Source organism: Ursus americanus, chromosome 23, assembly GCF_024610735.1.
Source record: "Ursus americanus isolate L20-20 chromosome 23, mUrsAme1.1.p, whole genome shotgun sequence".
Classification (NCBI taxonomy): Eukaryota; Metazoa; Chordata; class Mammalia; order Carnivora; family Ursidae; genus Ursus; species Ursus americanus.
The window spans coordinates 38,836,686-38,853,363 of NC_142149.1; the positions used below are offsets into that span (position 1 = coordinate 38,836,686).

The 16,678-nt window shown below is 37.3% G+C and overlaps 1 protein-coding gene and 1 long non-coding RNA gene across 4 annotated transcripts in view; one reads left to right on the plus strand and one right to left on the minus strand.

The window, feature by feature from the left end:
* Positions 1 to 16,678, minus strand: part of ATAD5 (ATPase family AAA domain containing 5) — a 45,520-nt gene that overhangs the window by 1,811 nt on the left and 27,031 nt on the right. For 2 of the 3 annotated variants that reach the window (XM_045773370.2, XM_045773369.2), the window contains exons 12-21: positions 16,328 to 16,407; positions 15,955 to 16,097; positions 15,704 to 15,854; positions 10,474 to 10,647; positions 10,062 to 10,195; positions 9,275 to 9,368; positions 8,060 to 8,124; positions 3,667 to 3,847; positions 1,402 to 1,583; positions 40 to 902 (exon numbers count right to left, since the gene is read on the minus strand). In XM_045773370.2, the coding sequence (XP_045629326.2) occupies positions 40 to 902; positions 1,402 to 1,583; positions 3,667 to 3,847; positions 8,060 to 8,124; positions 9,275 to 9,368; positions 10,062 to 10,195; positions 10,474 to 10,647; positions 15,704 to 15,854; positions 15,955 to 16,097; positions 16,328 to 16,407 (2,067 nt within the window). The remainder of the gene's footprint in view (positions 1 to 39; positions 903 to 1,401; positions 1,584 to 3,666; positions 3,848 to 8,059; positions 8,125 to 9,274; positions 9,369 to 10,061; positions 10,196 to 10,473; positions 10,648 to 15,703; positions 15,855 to 15,954; positions 16,098 to 16,327; positions 16,408 to 16,678) is intronic. The other variant, XM_045773371.2, reaches the window with a different exon arrangement.
* Positions 2,565 to 14,215, plus strand: LOC148107991 (uncharacterized). Its single transcript, XR_015721353.1, has 2 exons — positions 2,565 to 3,029; positions 11,937 to 14,215. It is a non-coding gene; the product is annotated as an uncharacterized LOC148107991 (long non-coding RNA).

Consider the following 16,678-nt stretch of genomic DNA (forward strand, 5'->3'; position numbering starts at 1 on the left):
ATCATTTATTATTGAAAAATCAAAAGTAAAAGGACTTACTCCGAATTAGCCGCTGACTGACTGAAGTATACATTGCTGCGCTTCTGTGAAACATAAAGAGTAAGCTCCTTCGTTGGATCTCTTCCTGATTTCTTGCAAGAATTCAAGGAGGTTTCCAGTGCTTTTGAAATAGCAGACGAACACTTAGTAAAGCTGAGAGCTTCTACAGCTGCCTTTAATTCTCGAGAGCTCTGAGAAGTCCATCCATCACTGGTCTCCAGACTAAACTCATCACAAAGTCCGCTTTTCACATTTGTCCAACTGAAGTCATTTTGACCAAATTCCTTTTGTTCTCCTCCATCAGTTAAAAGAGCATCTAAGAAGGACATGTTATCCATGAACTCAGTGAGAGAATTTAAACAGTGAGAAACAAGGGCAGAACATTTCTTTTCTGCTGGTGTTTTAGGAGGACGAGGAATAGAGTCCATGTTAGGCTCTGAACATTTGTTCGGTTTCTTTGTCTCTGGATTGCTTTCTTTGTCTCTGGCTTTGCTTTCTTCTGAATTTGAGGAGGAAGATGCAGGGGAAGGGCTAAGAAATTCATTAGAGAAGCCCAATTCAGTGTCAAATAAGTCACTATCATCTAGAACTACCATCTTTTTCTTTTGTTTCTTTTTTTGTGGCTTTTTCAATGGCTTCTCTCCTTCAGAATGCTTCCTAGCAAGACACTTGATATTTTTTGTTGCTGCACTGGGGTCCACGCTTACTGATGAACCATAAAGGTTTTCTGTTTCTGGAATGATATTAACAGGTAGTGGTAGAATGAACTCAAGATTACCATATAAGAAATCTACATTCTGCTTTCGGAATTCTGTAAGAAGTTGGGTGAACTGATGCCACTCTTCTTTTGTTCTGATTTTGTGCTGAAAAACAATTTTGAACAAAGAAGTGTTAGAGCACAGTTTGAACATTTTTCTACCTATACGAATACAGTGGCGTCCTTATTCTATCTGAAAAGTAATGAGTCGCTACCCTTTCATAATTTTATTAACCTAAATTGATCAAAATAGTTCTGAGCCTAAAAAATAAATTTAGACTATTAATATTTGAAGAATTAAATTTTCTAATAGTTTATACCCCAATTCAATAGTTAGAAGCTCATTTATTTAAAAACGACTTTTCTGAAATTGTCTTTTTAATCTGAAATCTTTCTAAATTCTAGTCTAAATCCCATAATATGCATTTAGAGCACTGACTATATGCCATTTGTCAAAGTAGTACAGTAAGTTAAAATCAGAAATCCAAAGCCTACAAAAATTACAGGGAAATTTAAGTTAAATTTAAGGGTCAAAGATAGGAGGGAGTGTTAGGAAGATGAAAAGGAATAAATATTTGATATCCCACACTAGATACTGAAAATACCTTTAGAAATGAAAATAAATCTTCAGATGGGGAAAAAATGTTCTTAAGGCCAAACAAGGTCTCAACACAGCCAGTGTCACATTTGGGAAGGTCTGTAGGACTCCTTTTAGTATTTTTAGGTTTATTTTTGGAATCAGGGCCATCTTCAGAGCAAACAAGTTGAACGTTTCTGCTATTTCCTCCTACAAAATTAATACAAGAAAATCTTGGCCATTTATATTTTTAATAAATTGTAGCAAACAATTATTTAAAATCTAAGATCCTTTGGCATCTTTTGGACTTATACTCCCATTTTGTTCTTCTCCATACATGTATTTAATTCATAAAAAGTACAATACAAACATTATTTTTAGCATATGGGGGGTAAGAGGGGTGGTCGTGGTGGGCTTACAAAACAACCCAAAAGAAAAAAGTGCAAAGGACTATGAACGGTCAAGTCACAGAAGAAATACAAATATCTAACAAACTCATAAAAAGAAGTGCAATTTCACTAGTGATCATGGAAATGCAAATTAAAATAAGATACCATTTGCTTTTCACCTTTTAAATTGGCAAAAGTAAAACAACTGGTAACCTAGTTTTCTTAGAGGTATACATTAAAAAGCCATCATAAACTATTCATGGGAACATAAATCAGGACAATTATTTTTGGGAGGGCAACATGACAATACCTATTGGAATGTAAAATGTATTCTAGCCTTTGGCCCAGCAACCATACTTCTAGAATTCTCTCCAACAGCAGTACTCACAGATATGCTCAAGGCTATGTGTACAGATATTCACTGCATATTTTAATGACTGAGGATAATTTCAATTTTGTTTAATAAGTAACAGTTAATTAAATTATGTTACATCAATTCCCTATTATGGAATAGCATGCAGCTGTGAAAAAGACAGGGACAGAATTGTAAATACTAACAATAAATTCTCAAGTAAAAACCAGCAAACTGATTAACAGTATATATAGTGTTGCTCAGTTCTAATTAGCAGAGCTGTATTTGTACGTGGACAGACAAAGCTCTTATGCGGTGAACTTTAACAAGTGGGGAAGATCTTTTACTTTTTACTTTACATACTTCCGCACTGTTTGAAGTTCCAATGAGTATGTATCTGTGTTTTTTAAGAAAGACAGAAATAAAATGCATATAAAATCTTCAAGAAAAGAAATAATGCTATACTTAATTATTATCTTTTAAAGTTTCTGGTACAGCATCTTTTATCCAATAGTATGGCAATCGTTACTAATTTGTTTTTTACAAAAGGATATTTTCCATGTCTTATTTATCATATTTACTTCTAAGAAACAGTTAAAGGTACAACTGAATTAAACATAGGTTTGCTGCTTTGAAAAAGAAAAATATATTAAAATTTTGAACTGATCAAAGAAAAAAAAACTTGACAGGGGATTCATATTACAGAACTTCACCTCGGTTTTATTTACATATTTGTGTATTTCCCAGAGCAGGGTCTGTAACTAGAGAACTGTAACTATGGAGCATGAAAACCACGAACTATGAACTTCTTCAGGGAAGGAACCGTGTCTTATTCATGTAAACACAGGACCTGGCATGGAGAAAGTCCTCAACAGATGTCTGTGACCTCAATTACGTAACAATGACTGAAGATCGGTAAGAAATAAAACATTTCTGAAATGATCAAGTTCTTATGAAAAATAGAATTATAGACTACAGAAGAAGCTAAAAGAGAACTTACAGTTATATAAAAATAATTTTTATATGTGGAAAGATCTACCAATGTTTTTTAGTAAGTAAAAAAAGGAAGCTAACTGCTAAATAATATCATTCTATTTGTTTATAAGAAACTATGATTATAGGGCAACTGAGTGGCTCAGTCAGTTAAGCGTCTTGATTTTGGCTGGGGTCATGATCTCAGGGTTGTGAGATCGAGCCCCGCGTCGGGCTCCATGCTCAGCACAGAGTCTGCTTGAGATTCTCTCTCCCTCTCCCTCTGCCCCTCCCGCTTGTACACATGCTCACTCTCTAAAATAAATAAAATCTTAAAAAATAAAAAAGAAACTATGCTCATAAATGTATAAGTAACAATTTGTTCCATGTGCACTTTAACTCTACCTACATTTAATGTTCATAAAATTTTCACCAAAGTTGACATATGTATGCTTATTTTCAACATTAACACGATACCTGGATGCTCAAAATTTTTAAAATCTTTCAGATATTTTGGTACAGCATGTCCTTTAACATAGGGTCCCACTGTAGAAATTTCTTTTATAGCAGATCAACTTACGACAAAGGGATAATGGCCTTTCTTCTAAAAATCCACCTCCACTTCTAATCCAGAATTGTAAGTAAAGGATACTTTTTCTGATATCACAAGTATTTGCAGTTAACAATGTTACAAAGTCTTTCACGTCAGTTCTACAGTTCTCAGCCAAGCAGATCATCTGTAGGTAGCTAGCAACATTTAGCTGAGAAAAAGAGAAACAGAGACAGAAAAAAAGAAACATGGTGAATTGCAGAGTTAACAGAAATACATCAGTAATACACATCTAACAGGACAAACTTCACCAAAATTCACACTATCTTAGCTCTAGAGAATGAAACTGATCTAGAAAAATATAATAAAGGAATATACTTCCAAATTAAAAATATTTTACATATACTTTAGTAACTGTATACAGTCTAAAACAGCAAGGAAACTTTTATGGGAGATTTTCCATGAACCCGGAAGCCAATTTTATTAAACCTCGAGAAATTCCCTTAAGATTATATAATGGTACAACTTGATCGGATATTTTACAGCCATTAAAACTATAAATATGAATACTATAATAATACTGATAGTTTTTAAATACCAGAGTTAGAAAATTATATAGGTGCATGTGCAAATGCATAAATGTAAATAAACAAGAAACATTAGGGGAAAAAACAAAACCCATGTGATTTCTTTTTTTTTTTTAAGATTTTATTTATTTATTTGAGAGAGAGAGAGAGAAGCTAGAGACAGAGAGAGAGAGAGCACAAGGAGGGGGAGGGGAAGAGAGAGAGAGGAAGAAGTGGACTCCCCACTGAGCAGGGAGCCTGATGCAGGGCTCAATCCCAGGACCCTGGGATCATGACCTGAGCCGAAGGCTGAGCCACCCAGGTGCCCCCAAATTTTTAGTGTTCCATCAACACTGCTATAATATTTTTTTGTAAAACAACGAAACATATACTATTCTCTCCCCACTGTTTATGGAAAGATTTTTACCTTGAAAAGCTAGAACAAAATTGTATTTCCATTTTGCAGATTTTACAAAATCACTAGCATTTTTACCTTAAACAAGACAATTAAAAAAAAAGATTTCTCCTGTTAAATCTTTGACTTCACTCTATGCACGTACATTACTCCTGCACACTTCTGGGACTTCTGCTTCCCACAAACTAGGAATTCTGCTTTCAATAGTGAAGTACCTACTATCAGACAAACCTTGCCATCAGTAATAACGATAAGCTCTATAATCAACTACAAATAAATATTAAAACCAAACTATTCGAAGGCACAAGAGAGTAACCAAAAGCAGAAGACAGCTGAAGGGAAAATCAACACTTAGACAAAAAAAAATGGCCCTAGGTGAATTCCCACCCCCGCTTCGCCCCCTCTAAACTGATTTCTTAGGACAGGATGCAGCAGTGGTGGCTGAAACTCAGACAGAAACTCACAGTGTTACTGGCTTGAACCAGAGGACAGAGTTTGGGATGCCGGCAGTAGCTGGAAAGTGAGAGGGGATGCCTCTGGAAGCAGGGAAACAGAAATTCTAGCTAGAGAAGAATGCAAATCCCTGGTTGACGCCTGAACTTCCCATGTGTGGGCCTGTCTCCAAGCAGCCCAGCTAAACTAAAGAACTGAACAGAAACGTCCGCTGCTCCGTACTACAGGAGAGTACTTACTCAGAGGAACAGAACCGAAACTAGAGTATCTACAACAAATTGTTCGCAAAATACAGGATAAAACTCTCAAACTACTACACAAAGAAACAGAAAAAGTAATTCCTCAGAGACAAGACAATCAACAGACTTAATCACAAGATGACGAAGATGGGAGACAAACCATAAGAGACTCTTTTTTTTTTTTTTGTAAAGATTTTATTTATTCATTCAACAGAGATAGAGACATCCAGCGAGAGAGGGAACACAAGCAGGGGGAGTGGGAGAGGAAGAAGCAGGCTCATAGCGGAGGAGCCTGATGTGGGACTCGATCCCGGAACGCCGGATCACGCCCTGAGCCGAAGGCAGACGCTCAACCGCTGTGCCACCCAGGCGCCCCTATAAGAGACTCTTAATCTCAGGAAACAAACTGAGGGTTATGGCGGGGGAGGGGGATGGGGGATGGGTGGCTGGGTGATGGACACTGAGGAGGGCATGTGTTGTGGTGAGCGCTGTGTGTTGTGTAAGACTGATGAATCACAGACCTGTACCCCTGAAACAAATGATACATTATATGTTAATAATAATTTTTAAAAAAGGAAAAAAAAAAGATGAAGATGTTAGAATTAGCAGTATTTTTAACAAGCTAGTAAAACTATGCTTAAAGAAAACATGCTCATAATGAATAAGGAAGCCCAGCAGAAAAATAGAAGCCATAAAAAGAAGGAAACAGAACTTGTAAAACTAAAAACCATAGTATCAGAATAAAAATTTTACTGGATGGGCCTCATAGATGAAGGTGGCAGAAAAAAAAGTGTCAGTAAATTTGAAGATTAATCAGTATAAATGATCAAATCAAAAGTACAAACAGAAAAAAGGTGGGGAGGGGGGAGGAGAATAGCATGCCTCAGCGGCATGTGAGACAATGTAAAATGTCTATTTGTAATTAAATTCCCAAGAGGGAAAGAGAAAATGGGCATCAAATAAATGTGAAAAAATAAGTTTAAAAATGTCCCTCATTGAAGGAATGACATATATTTATGGATTGTAGATATCCAAGAACCACGAGCAGGATAGATATGAAGAAAAATAACACGTAGGCACATCACAGGCGATTGCTGAAAACTCAAGTTAGGGGCACCTGGGTGGCTCAGGTCGTTGACTGTCTGCCTTCGGCTCAGGTCATGATTCCAGGGTCCTGGGATCAAGCCCCATGTCGGGCTCTCTGCTCAGCAGGGTGACTGCTTCTCTCTCTACCCCTTCCCCCTACTTGTGCTCTTGTGCTCTCTCTCTCATGCTCTTTCTGTCTTAAATAAATAAAATCTTAAAAAAAAGAAAGAAAGAAAGACAGAAAGAAAGAAAGAAAAGAAAACTAAAGAGAGTATCTTGAAGGCATCCAGAAAATAATGACATATTACATGAGAGGGAAAAAAAAAGGTGACATAATCAGAAATCCCAGTGACCAAAAGAAAACGGAATGACATCTTTAAAGTACGGAGGCAGGGGCACCCAGCTCAGTTGGTAAAGCACGAGACTCTTGATCTCTGGGTGGTGAGTTCAAGCCCCTTGCTGGGTGTGGAGCCTACTTAAAAAAAAAGTACTAATAGAAAAACTGAGAACCCAGATTTCTATGCCAAGGGAAAATATTCTTTGAAAATGAAGTAAAAACACATTTTCAAGTAAATGAAACCTAATGTAATCCATTGCCAGTAGACTAGCTCTATAAAAATTGTTGAAATTCTTCAGTCTGAAGAGAAACAAAATCAAAGAAAAAGATCTTCAGGAAGGAACGAAGTATATTAGAAATTTTAAGTATACAGGTAAACATAAAAGTCAACTTTTTATTCTCCTAATTACTTTCAAACATACATGGCTGGCTAAAGCAAAAAAAAAAAAAAAAGCAGAGCATTATACTGGGGAGTTTATAACGTGTAAATGCAAAACATTTGAAAACTAGCATACAAGGTAGAGGGATGGTAGATGGACTGATACCTTCACAAAGTTCTTAGATTCTCTATAAATTAGTATAATACTAACATTACAGACACTATGACAAACTGGGGCGCCTGGGTGGCTCAGTCGGTTGGGTGTCTACCTTTGGCCCGGGTCATGATCTTGGGGTCCTGGGATCAAGTCCTGGGTGGGGCTCCCTGCTCAGCAGGGAGTCTGCTTCTCCCTCTGCCTCCCACCCCCCACTCGTGGTTTCTCTCTCTCTCTCTCAAATACATAAAGAAAATCTTTTAAAAAAATATACTATGAAAAATGAAGAATGCCTATTATTTCTAAAGAAACTACTAAAATACATGTCCTAATCCATTTCAAATGCCGTGGAAACCACCCACCAACATCATTCATAAACATAGACACAAAAGTCCATAACAATATCTGAGCAAATCAAATCCAGAACTATAAAAAGACACAACACATCCTGACCATATTAAGAATGCAAGACTGATGTGACATTCAAAAATCAATTAATATCATTTACCATATTAATAGAATTAAAAAGATAAATCATATGATTGCCTCAAAAGACAGAAAGTATCTGACAAAATTTAACACCATTCACAATAACAACACAGCTAACTGGTGAAGAGCATCTGTGAAAATCTACGGCTAGCAGCACACTTGATGGTACAAGAATGCCTACTTTAGCCCCAAATTCAGAAACAAGGCAGAGATAGTCAACAGTGTACTGAAGATTCACTGGCACTATCACAGTAACCACATTTTCTAGAGTTGTGACATGATTTATGATCAAAATTAAAACTTACAAGCGAAGGAGTACTGAAATTAATTTCTTCAAAGCAGCCATCAAACATTAAACTGAATGTTGGATCTATAGGGAAAAAAAACATTTTAAAAAACATTAAGACTACTAAATTCATTTTTCCAGTTATTTTTTCTATGAAAATATATTTCGTTGGTAATGAAAACATCATGTAAATTATAAATCATTAAGGAACTGAATTTCTGTCTTGACCTAAAGTAACTTTTGATCTTTTAATTAAACTATCATGTAACCTTTGAGTAATACGATTTATATCAATATTTTTAGAGTACAATCACTAACGGTCAAATGAGCCATTAATTTGTAAGTAGAGTCTAACATAAACACATTTTCCTATAGAAATCCATCTCAGAGATATGCTACTGAATAAGTGCAATGAAAAATATTGGAAAACAATGTTATAATTCAGTGTTTATAATGAAAAAAACAACAACAACTGTGAGTCTTAAAACTGAACATTGAATGTGGATTATTAGGAAGGTCGACCAATTCCAGGGGCACCGGGCTGGCTCCATTGGTGGAGTGTGTGACTTTTGAGCTTGGGGTCGTGGGTTCAAGCCCCATACTGGGTGTAGAGATTACTTAAAAATAAAATTAAAAAAAAAAAAAAGGAAGCTGAACCCATTCCATTAGGCTGGCTATGGCTACTAAAATACGCAATAATCCATATGGGAGTGTTCTCAGGGGGTAAGGAATGTCTAAGTTCAATAGTAAGACACTGCAGGAAGGCTGGGCTCCATAAAAAATTCTAACCAGTAACATCTGGTGATCTAATTATTAGTATGAGGAAGAGACAAAGAGAAGGATCTGTTACCGCCCCTATCAAAACCCCTCTTCCGGATAGCTCATAATCTCTTTATCTCTAGGCTGCTGTAGGCATCCTAAATATCTAATACTCAACACAGTGATTCAAAGTACTATCCAGTTTCCACACCACTGCTATTCGCAGGGTAATATAGTAATTTTATAATTACTCAAGATTGTGAACCAATAGCAAATTTAAATAATTCTTCGTTTAAAAAATGATCTAGGAGGCTCCAAATTTTAGAAAAAAAGACTTAATTTACTAGCAGACTTAAAGGACGTTTCTAACTAAACGTTTCTAACTAAACATTAAAGGAACATGTCTAACAAAAATGAGAAGCTTTCTCAAATATTTTAACCAAAAGTAATTAGTTGTAAAATCACTGTTACTTACCACTAGTAGTAAGGATCACAGGTCTTTTAGTTGTTGCCATGAATGTTTTGATTGCATTCAAAAACCCAGCATCTTCTTCAAAAATGACATCAACCTAAGAGCCATTTATGAGAATACTGTATTGAGTACCAAAACATCTCCTGGATACGTTACACATACCTACTAGATACACTATGTCTGTGAGAGACAAAAGTTTTCAACTTATGACATTTATGAACAGTATGATTCAGCCCACACTGAAAGCCTAAAATGTTTTACACTATTAAAAGTAAAAAAATAATCAAATATTAAACCAAAAAAAAGTAGTCACCTATAATTGGACAAGTATGAGTCAGAATAATTTCTACAATCACTGCACAACAATTAATAATACTGAATTGCATTAATCATCCTTCTGAAAAATTCTTCTATGGTTCACAGTTTCATTCACTTTAAATTCAAACAGATACTTTGGGGCACCTGGGTGGCTCAGTCGGTTAAGCATCTGACTCTTGATTTCCGCTCAGGTCATGAACGCAGGGTCCTGAGTTCAAGCCCCACGTAGGGCTCCACACTCAGGATGAAGTCTGCTTGAGATTCTCTCTCTCCCTCAGCCCCTCCCCCCACTCACATGCTTTCTCTCTAAATAAATAAATAAAATCTTTTTAAAAAAATTTTAAACATTCAAACAGATACAAGTATTCCTGACCTTCTTGGCTATTTTACAATACTTTATAGTAACACATACAGTAACCTTTAGAGTAAGTTCTTATTATGAGATGACACGAACATATGCCCATAAGCCTACCTCCTCAAAAAGAATGAGAGATGTTGCATTCTTCCTGTTGGGCTCCTCAGCTCCAAATTCTTTGACATTTGACCTCGTTGTGTTCGTAGCCTTAGTCTGAATAACTGGTTTTTGCTCACAAGAATTTTTTATTCCTGCATAAATAAAATATTAGTATTTTAGATAGCATCAACTTTTAATAGAACACTGGATGTTTCTGCAGAATAAACTCAAACTGAAACCCCCTATCAAAACCGAACGAGGGGTGGGGGAAAAAACTGAAACAAAATTTCAGAACTCCTATATGTAGGACCTTCAGTGTAGCTGAGGTTTAATAAAGAGCAATAGCAACTCGGGAAATATGATATTTTTATGGATCAGGGTCATTAGTATTAAAAACTGGCACATATATTTTGTGCATTTAATGTCTTACCTTTATTATTTTCCGGAAGTACTACTTCGTCATTATTTTTTGGCTTGGAAGACACTTTAAAATAATTTGCCAAAGTTTTAGGTGGAAGCGTTCGCTTCGGTGTGCTAGTTTGTGCTGACGGTGGAAGGAGTTTCCTTGGTGATGTGACAACTTTCTTAGGGGAGCTTAATTTTTCTGCCAAAAACAAATTCACTTAACGATAAGTATTCTAAAAGTTAAACGGATGGTAAGACTGAGTTATCCACACTCTATATGTCTACTCTTACCAGTTAAAAATGGATACAGAAATTTTCTTTCATTCTTATATGCAAATACTGTATACAAATAGTACTGTATTATTACAGTTATTCTATGATCAGAAAAGGTAAAACCAGTCATCTGGAAAAGACATTCTTTTCCCAAGAAACATACATCCTTGAGGCAAAGAATGTTCAGAATCCCTCCCTTCACTTTCTCTCCGTCTGCTTGAGTTCAGAAGAGGCTGGAGGAAAAGTGGTAACGGTACACATCGAGCACACTACAGAACACTGTTATTCAACGTCAGGTGAGCCCTGTAGTAAAGGGATACTGCAAGCGGAAAATATGTTTTTCTAGAACTGTCGTGGAGCATAGATAAAAGTTTGAAAACTAAATGGTTGATCTCTACCCTCCAGAAGCATTTATTCTGGAGCATGGAGAAATAAATTTTCTCCCCTCTAAGTGCTCTGATTCAGTCCTCATGGGTCCAAATTATTATTATTTTTTTTTTACACCCCATTTCCACAGGTCTTATCATATCCTTTGCATAGTATAGGTGTTTGAAAGCTTACTCAAAACTTCCAGTTTGCCATTTGCAACGACATGGACGGAGCTAGAGTGTATTATGCTAAATGAAATAAGTCAGTCAGAGAAAGACAAATACCGTATCATCTCACTCATAGGTGGAATTTAAGAAGGAAAACAGATGAACTATACGAGAAGGAGGAAAAGAAAAAAAGGAGAAAGAAACAAACCATAACAGACTCTTAACGCTAGAGAACAAACTGAGGGTTGACGAGGGAAGGGATGGGGGGGGGGGCTAGATGGGTGATGGGGATTGAGGAGGACATGTGATGAGCACCGGGTGGTGCCCTGTATGCGAACTACCTAAAATTTAAATGAAAAAAAAAAATAAAAGAAAATTTTGAGTTTGAAAAATTATCCTAGACATCACTCCTTTATCTCATAAAAATAGGGCATTTTAACACAAGGTAAGAGGCACATAATCTTAAAATAAAAAATATTTCTTTATATTGAATAGATTTCAATTTATTAAAAAACTCACCATTTTGTCACTATTTTTCTAATTTTGACATAGTACAAGGATTGCTTGATTATGGATTGGCATCAGTCCAAAGACTGATTTTAGAAAATACATGCTAAGTTTTACTTTCAGATACTTAGTAAGTACTTGGCTAAATTTTGTCGATGTATTCTTTTCAAAGGATTTTCCACAAAAGCAATCAGCTGCAAGATTACTGGGGCTACATCAAAAGGACACAAGCCAATTCAGTCGGGTTCCCACTAGTAAAAGAGCAGACAATATGAGCACAAAAAGAAAGAAAGGGTTCTGCTTCTGGCCAAGACATACATTGGATCTACACACATATCTGAAATAACACCAAAAAAAAACCTAAACGTAATAGAGGAAACAACGCTTTTCAAGACTTTGGACATCGTGCAAAAAAGGACAGTGATATACCTGAGAGACAAGAAACAAAGGTGAACCCCAGGAACTGCCTAGCTTCCTGCCTGATGAGAGAATGTCTAGGCCACAGTGAAGAAGGGGAAGCCTGTCCAGATGTTTCCTGAGCTGAGGAGATTAAAGAGGAGCCTAGAGACAGCCTAGGCAGATATCATTCATGGGGCAGAACAGTGAAGAGAAGAGAGCTCCATGGAGTGCTCCAGAAATCTGCAGAGGGTCCCTCTCAAGTCTTCAACTGAGTAGTGATCAGTAGAAAATTAGGAGAAATAATCCCCGAGGCTTACAGGGAGCTGGAAATAGTTCTTCCCACTAGACAGAACAGCAGACTTCAGAATTCATGGGGCATTGGAGAGAGTACTCAGAAGGATTTTGCCCAAGTAATGGAGCAAAATTAGTTCTAAACTAAATGCTGCTATGGCCTCTCCTAAGACAACATAAAAGATCCAAAACAATCAAACTTACAGAAAAAATTGGGCATGGTAACACAGAAGATATAAACAGGACCCCAGTCCAGCTCCTAGAAATGGAAACTACAATGTGTGAAATAAAAAATATATTGGACAGCATACTGCAGAAAGTAAGATCTGTGAACTTGAGTAGTTAGAAACTATCCAAGATGAGGGGCGCCTGGGTGGCACAGCGGTTAAGCATCTGCCTTTGGCTCAGGGCGTGATCCTGGCGTTCTGGGATCGAGCCCCACATCAGGCTCCTCCGCTATGAGCCTGCTTCTTCCTTTCCCACTCCCCCTGCTTGTGTTCCCTCTCTTGCTGGCTGTCTCTGTCTCTGTTGAATAAATAAATAAAATCTTTAAAAAAAAAAAAAAAAGAAACTATCCAAGATGAGACACAGACAGGAACTAGAAGACTGCAAACCTGAACAATCAATCATCGAGCTAGGACAACTTAGCGTTATTCACAACAGACTGTGGTATGGAAACAACCTGAGCGCCCATCCATGACTGGATCCAGACGTGGTATCTATACACAATGGAATATTACTCAGCCCTGAGAAAGGACATCCTGCCGTTTGTAATAGCATGGATGGACCTGGAGCACACTAGACTAAGTGAGGTAAGTCAGACAGAGAAACGCAAGTACTGCATGACATTATTTATATGTGGAATCTAAAAACGCCAAACTCCTGGGGCACCCGGGTGGCACAGCGGTTAAGCGTCTGCCTTCAGCTCAGGGCGTGATCCCGGCGTTATGGGATCGAGCCCCATATCAGGCTCCTCCGCTGGGAGCCTGCTTCTTCCTCTCCCACTCCCCCTGCTTGTGTTCCCTCTCTCGCTGGCTGTCTCTATCTCTGTCGAATAAATAAATAAAATCTTTAAAAAAAAACAAAAAAAACCCGCCAAACTCCTAAAAACAGAGAGTAGAATGGTGGTTACCAGGAGATGGGGCAGGGGGATAGGACAGATGTTGTTTAAGGGTACAAACTTGCAATGAGTAGTAAATATATCCTAGAGACCTAATGTATGCTATCGTAAATATAGACAATATTATAATCACCAAACTTCCTGCGACTATACCTTAATTATTCCAACCACTAAAAATAAATAATGATGTAATGTGATAGAGGTGCTAATTATAAACACAATCGCAAACATATGACTATATATAAATGTATAAAATCAACAGGTTGGGGGGGGCGCCTGGGTGGCACAGCGGTTGGGCGTCTGCCTTCGGCTCAGGGCGTGATCCCAGCGTTACGGGATCGAGCCGCACATCGGGCTCCTCTGTTATGAGCCTGCTTCTTCCTCTCCCACTCCCCCTGCTTGTGTTCCTCTCTCGCTGGCTGTCTCTATCTCTGTCGAATAAATAAATAAAATCTTTAAAAAAAAAAAATTAACAGGTTGGATACCTTAAATATATACAATGTTATATGTCAAATATATTTTAGTTAAGAGAAAAAAAAACCAAAGCTTGGAATTTTCCAAATTTGATGAAAATATAAACCCATTCATACAAGAAGCTCAACAAAGCCCAACCACATGACACATGAAGAAAACTACACCATTGTACATCAAGGTCATAGTCGCTCATGACTAGTGACAAAGAGAAAAATTTAAAAGCAGCAAAGAATAATGAACACAAAGGACTGAAACACATTAAATATATACAAACCCATGAGTTCATCATAATACTAAAAAAAAAAGTAAGCTATCCAAAAACTCATTGGACAACCTCGGAGATTACTAGGGCACCATCACTCTACGAACTGATAAATAAAAGGAAAGAATGAAGCATTTCTCATGCCTTTCCCACACAGACTGTATGTCAAAGTATCTAGACAGTTGATGAGGAGAAGTGCTTCTCAGAATTTTAACTAATAAATTCAGAAAGGCTAAGTGAATTAAAAAAATCACCCGTTTTTTAATCCTTAATGAAACAATCAGTCTACTAGATAAAGATCATTCATGACTACAAAATATTGTTAGTTAAAAGAGTGATGGGGGAACTTTATAATGGATGGATCAGCCTGAAAACAACTGAATTCACCAACCCATGTTAATATCACAAGTGTATCTTCGGCTCTGGTGCCATCCGAAGTACACAGCCTTGCCTATGCGTGTATGGCAGCCCCAAAACAGAAACTAAATCTAATCAAGCCCACGGATCTAACTGCCAGTTTACAAGTAAATAGGGAAGAGGAATATATTAACTGATACCATAAAGATACAATCAGCCAGATCCAAAATGTGAGAAATTTTATGAAAAATGACCCACGTTCTTCAACAAATAAATGGCATGAAAAGGATGAAGGAATTATTAGGGAGACTGAAAGAAATTTAAAAGACATTAATCAAATGTAAGATGTAAACCTTGTTTGGATCCAAATTTGCACAAAGCATTTGAAACAACAGAAAGCCAGAATAAGTCTGTATTAGATCAAATTAAGGTATAAAGTTAATTTCATTAGGTCTAATTATGATTACCCGGGGGACGCCTGGGTGGCTCAGTCGGTTAAGTGTCTGCCTTCGGCTCAGGTCATGATCTCAGCGTCCTGGGATGGAGCCCCGCACCAGGCTCCCTGCTCAGCAGGGGAGTCTGCTTCTCCTTCTCCCTCTGCCCCTGCTGGTGTGCTCTCTCTCACTCACTCTCTCTCAAATAAATAAATAAAATCTTAAAAAAAAAAAAAAGTCCTTATCAAGGGCGCCTGGGTGAGCTCGGTCAGAGGAGCGTGTGACTCTTGATCATGGGGTTGTGAGTTCAAGCCCCACGTTTAGTGTAGACATTACTTAAAAATAAAATCTTAATAAATATTTACATGAATAAATAAAGTCCTTCTCACTTAGAGACACCTATGAAGTACATATGGGGAAAATTATATGATGGTCTTGAGATCTGTTTTAAAACTGTACAGGAAAAAAATTAAAAAGGCGTGTGTGTGTCTGTGTGGGGGGGGAAGATTAAAAAACGAATGGCAAAATGCTGGTTATTAAATTCTTTTTGTAGATTTTATTTTTTCGAAGATGTTATGACCTAAGGAAAATAATGTACTTACTTGGTGACTTGCCTAGGTTGTAACTATTAAAAAAACAGGGTTTTTGGGAGTTTACACCTTGCTTGTCCACTTGGTGGGACTGAGTAGCTTCCTTCAGTTGAGATAGAATTTGTCTACCACTGCGCTGAGAAGACGCATTGACTTCAAATATCTAAAAGAAGAATATACGAAAGCAAGGCAGAATGGTTGGTTTTCCTCGAATTCCAGTGTCGCTAGTACATCAGCATGCTCCCAGTGTGGCGCTTACTAACCTTGAACCCAAGCTCCTGGGCACAAGCGTACACGGCCGCGGTCTTCCCCACTCCCGTCGGCCCTGTTATAAGAACAGTATTGCAGAGGCGACTCTCCTCCTCGTCATCGGAACTGCCTTTAAAATCTATGCTATCCGACAGGTCTGAAAAATTATTCAAAGGCAAATCATCGGGTGATAATCGCTCAGGCACCAATTCTACCTCACGAAACCCAATGATCAAACCTTACAAACTTCGTACCAGTTAATGCTGGAAATTTAATTTACAAAAACTAGAAAATCAAATATAAAATACCGGTTGAGAAGCTGTGTACAAACGTTTAGCTAATCTACCTCAAAATGTCCAGGGAAATGGAGAAAAAGACTCAAAATACCTTCCTGTTTCTCATCTTTTTTTCCCTTCAAATTCTGTCTTTCTTCCAATTCAGCTCTTTTCTTCCACTCTTTCAACCAACTGCCATAAGAAAATGTATGTTAATAAAAATAATTTGCAGAATAGAGATATGTCTCTTTGAGTCAACTAAATCGTAAAATATTTTTACATGGGCATGAATATTTTTAAGTGAAGTAATTTTTACCAAAATACACAAAACTGTACGAGCAAAGTAATTCACGGCAACATCGTTCATATTAGCTTCCAAGGGGAAAAACCTACAGGTACCTCAGTAGGAGACAAGATACACACAGTACAGTTACCTCAGAAACCAGTACAGAGCAAGCAAGTA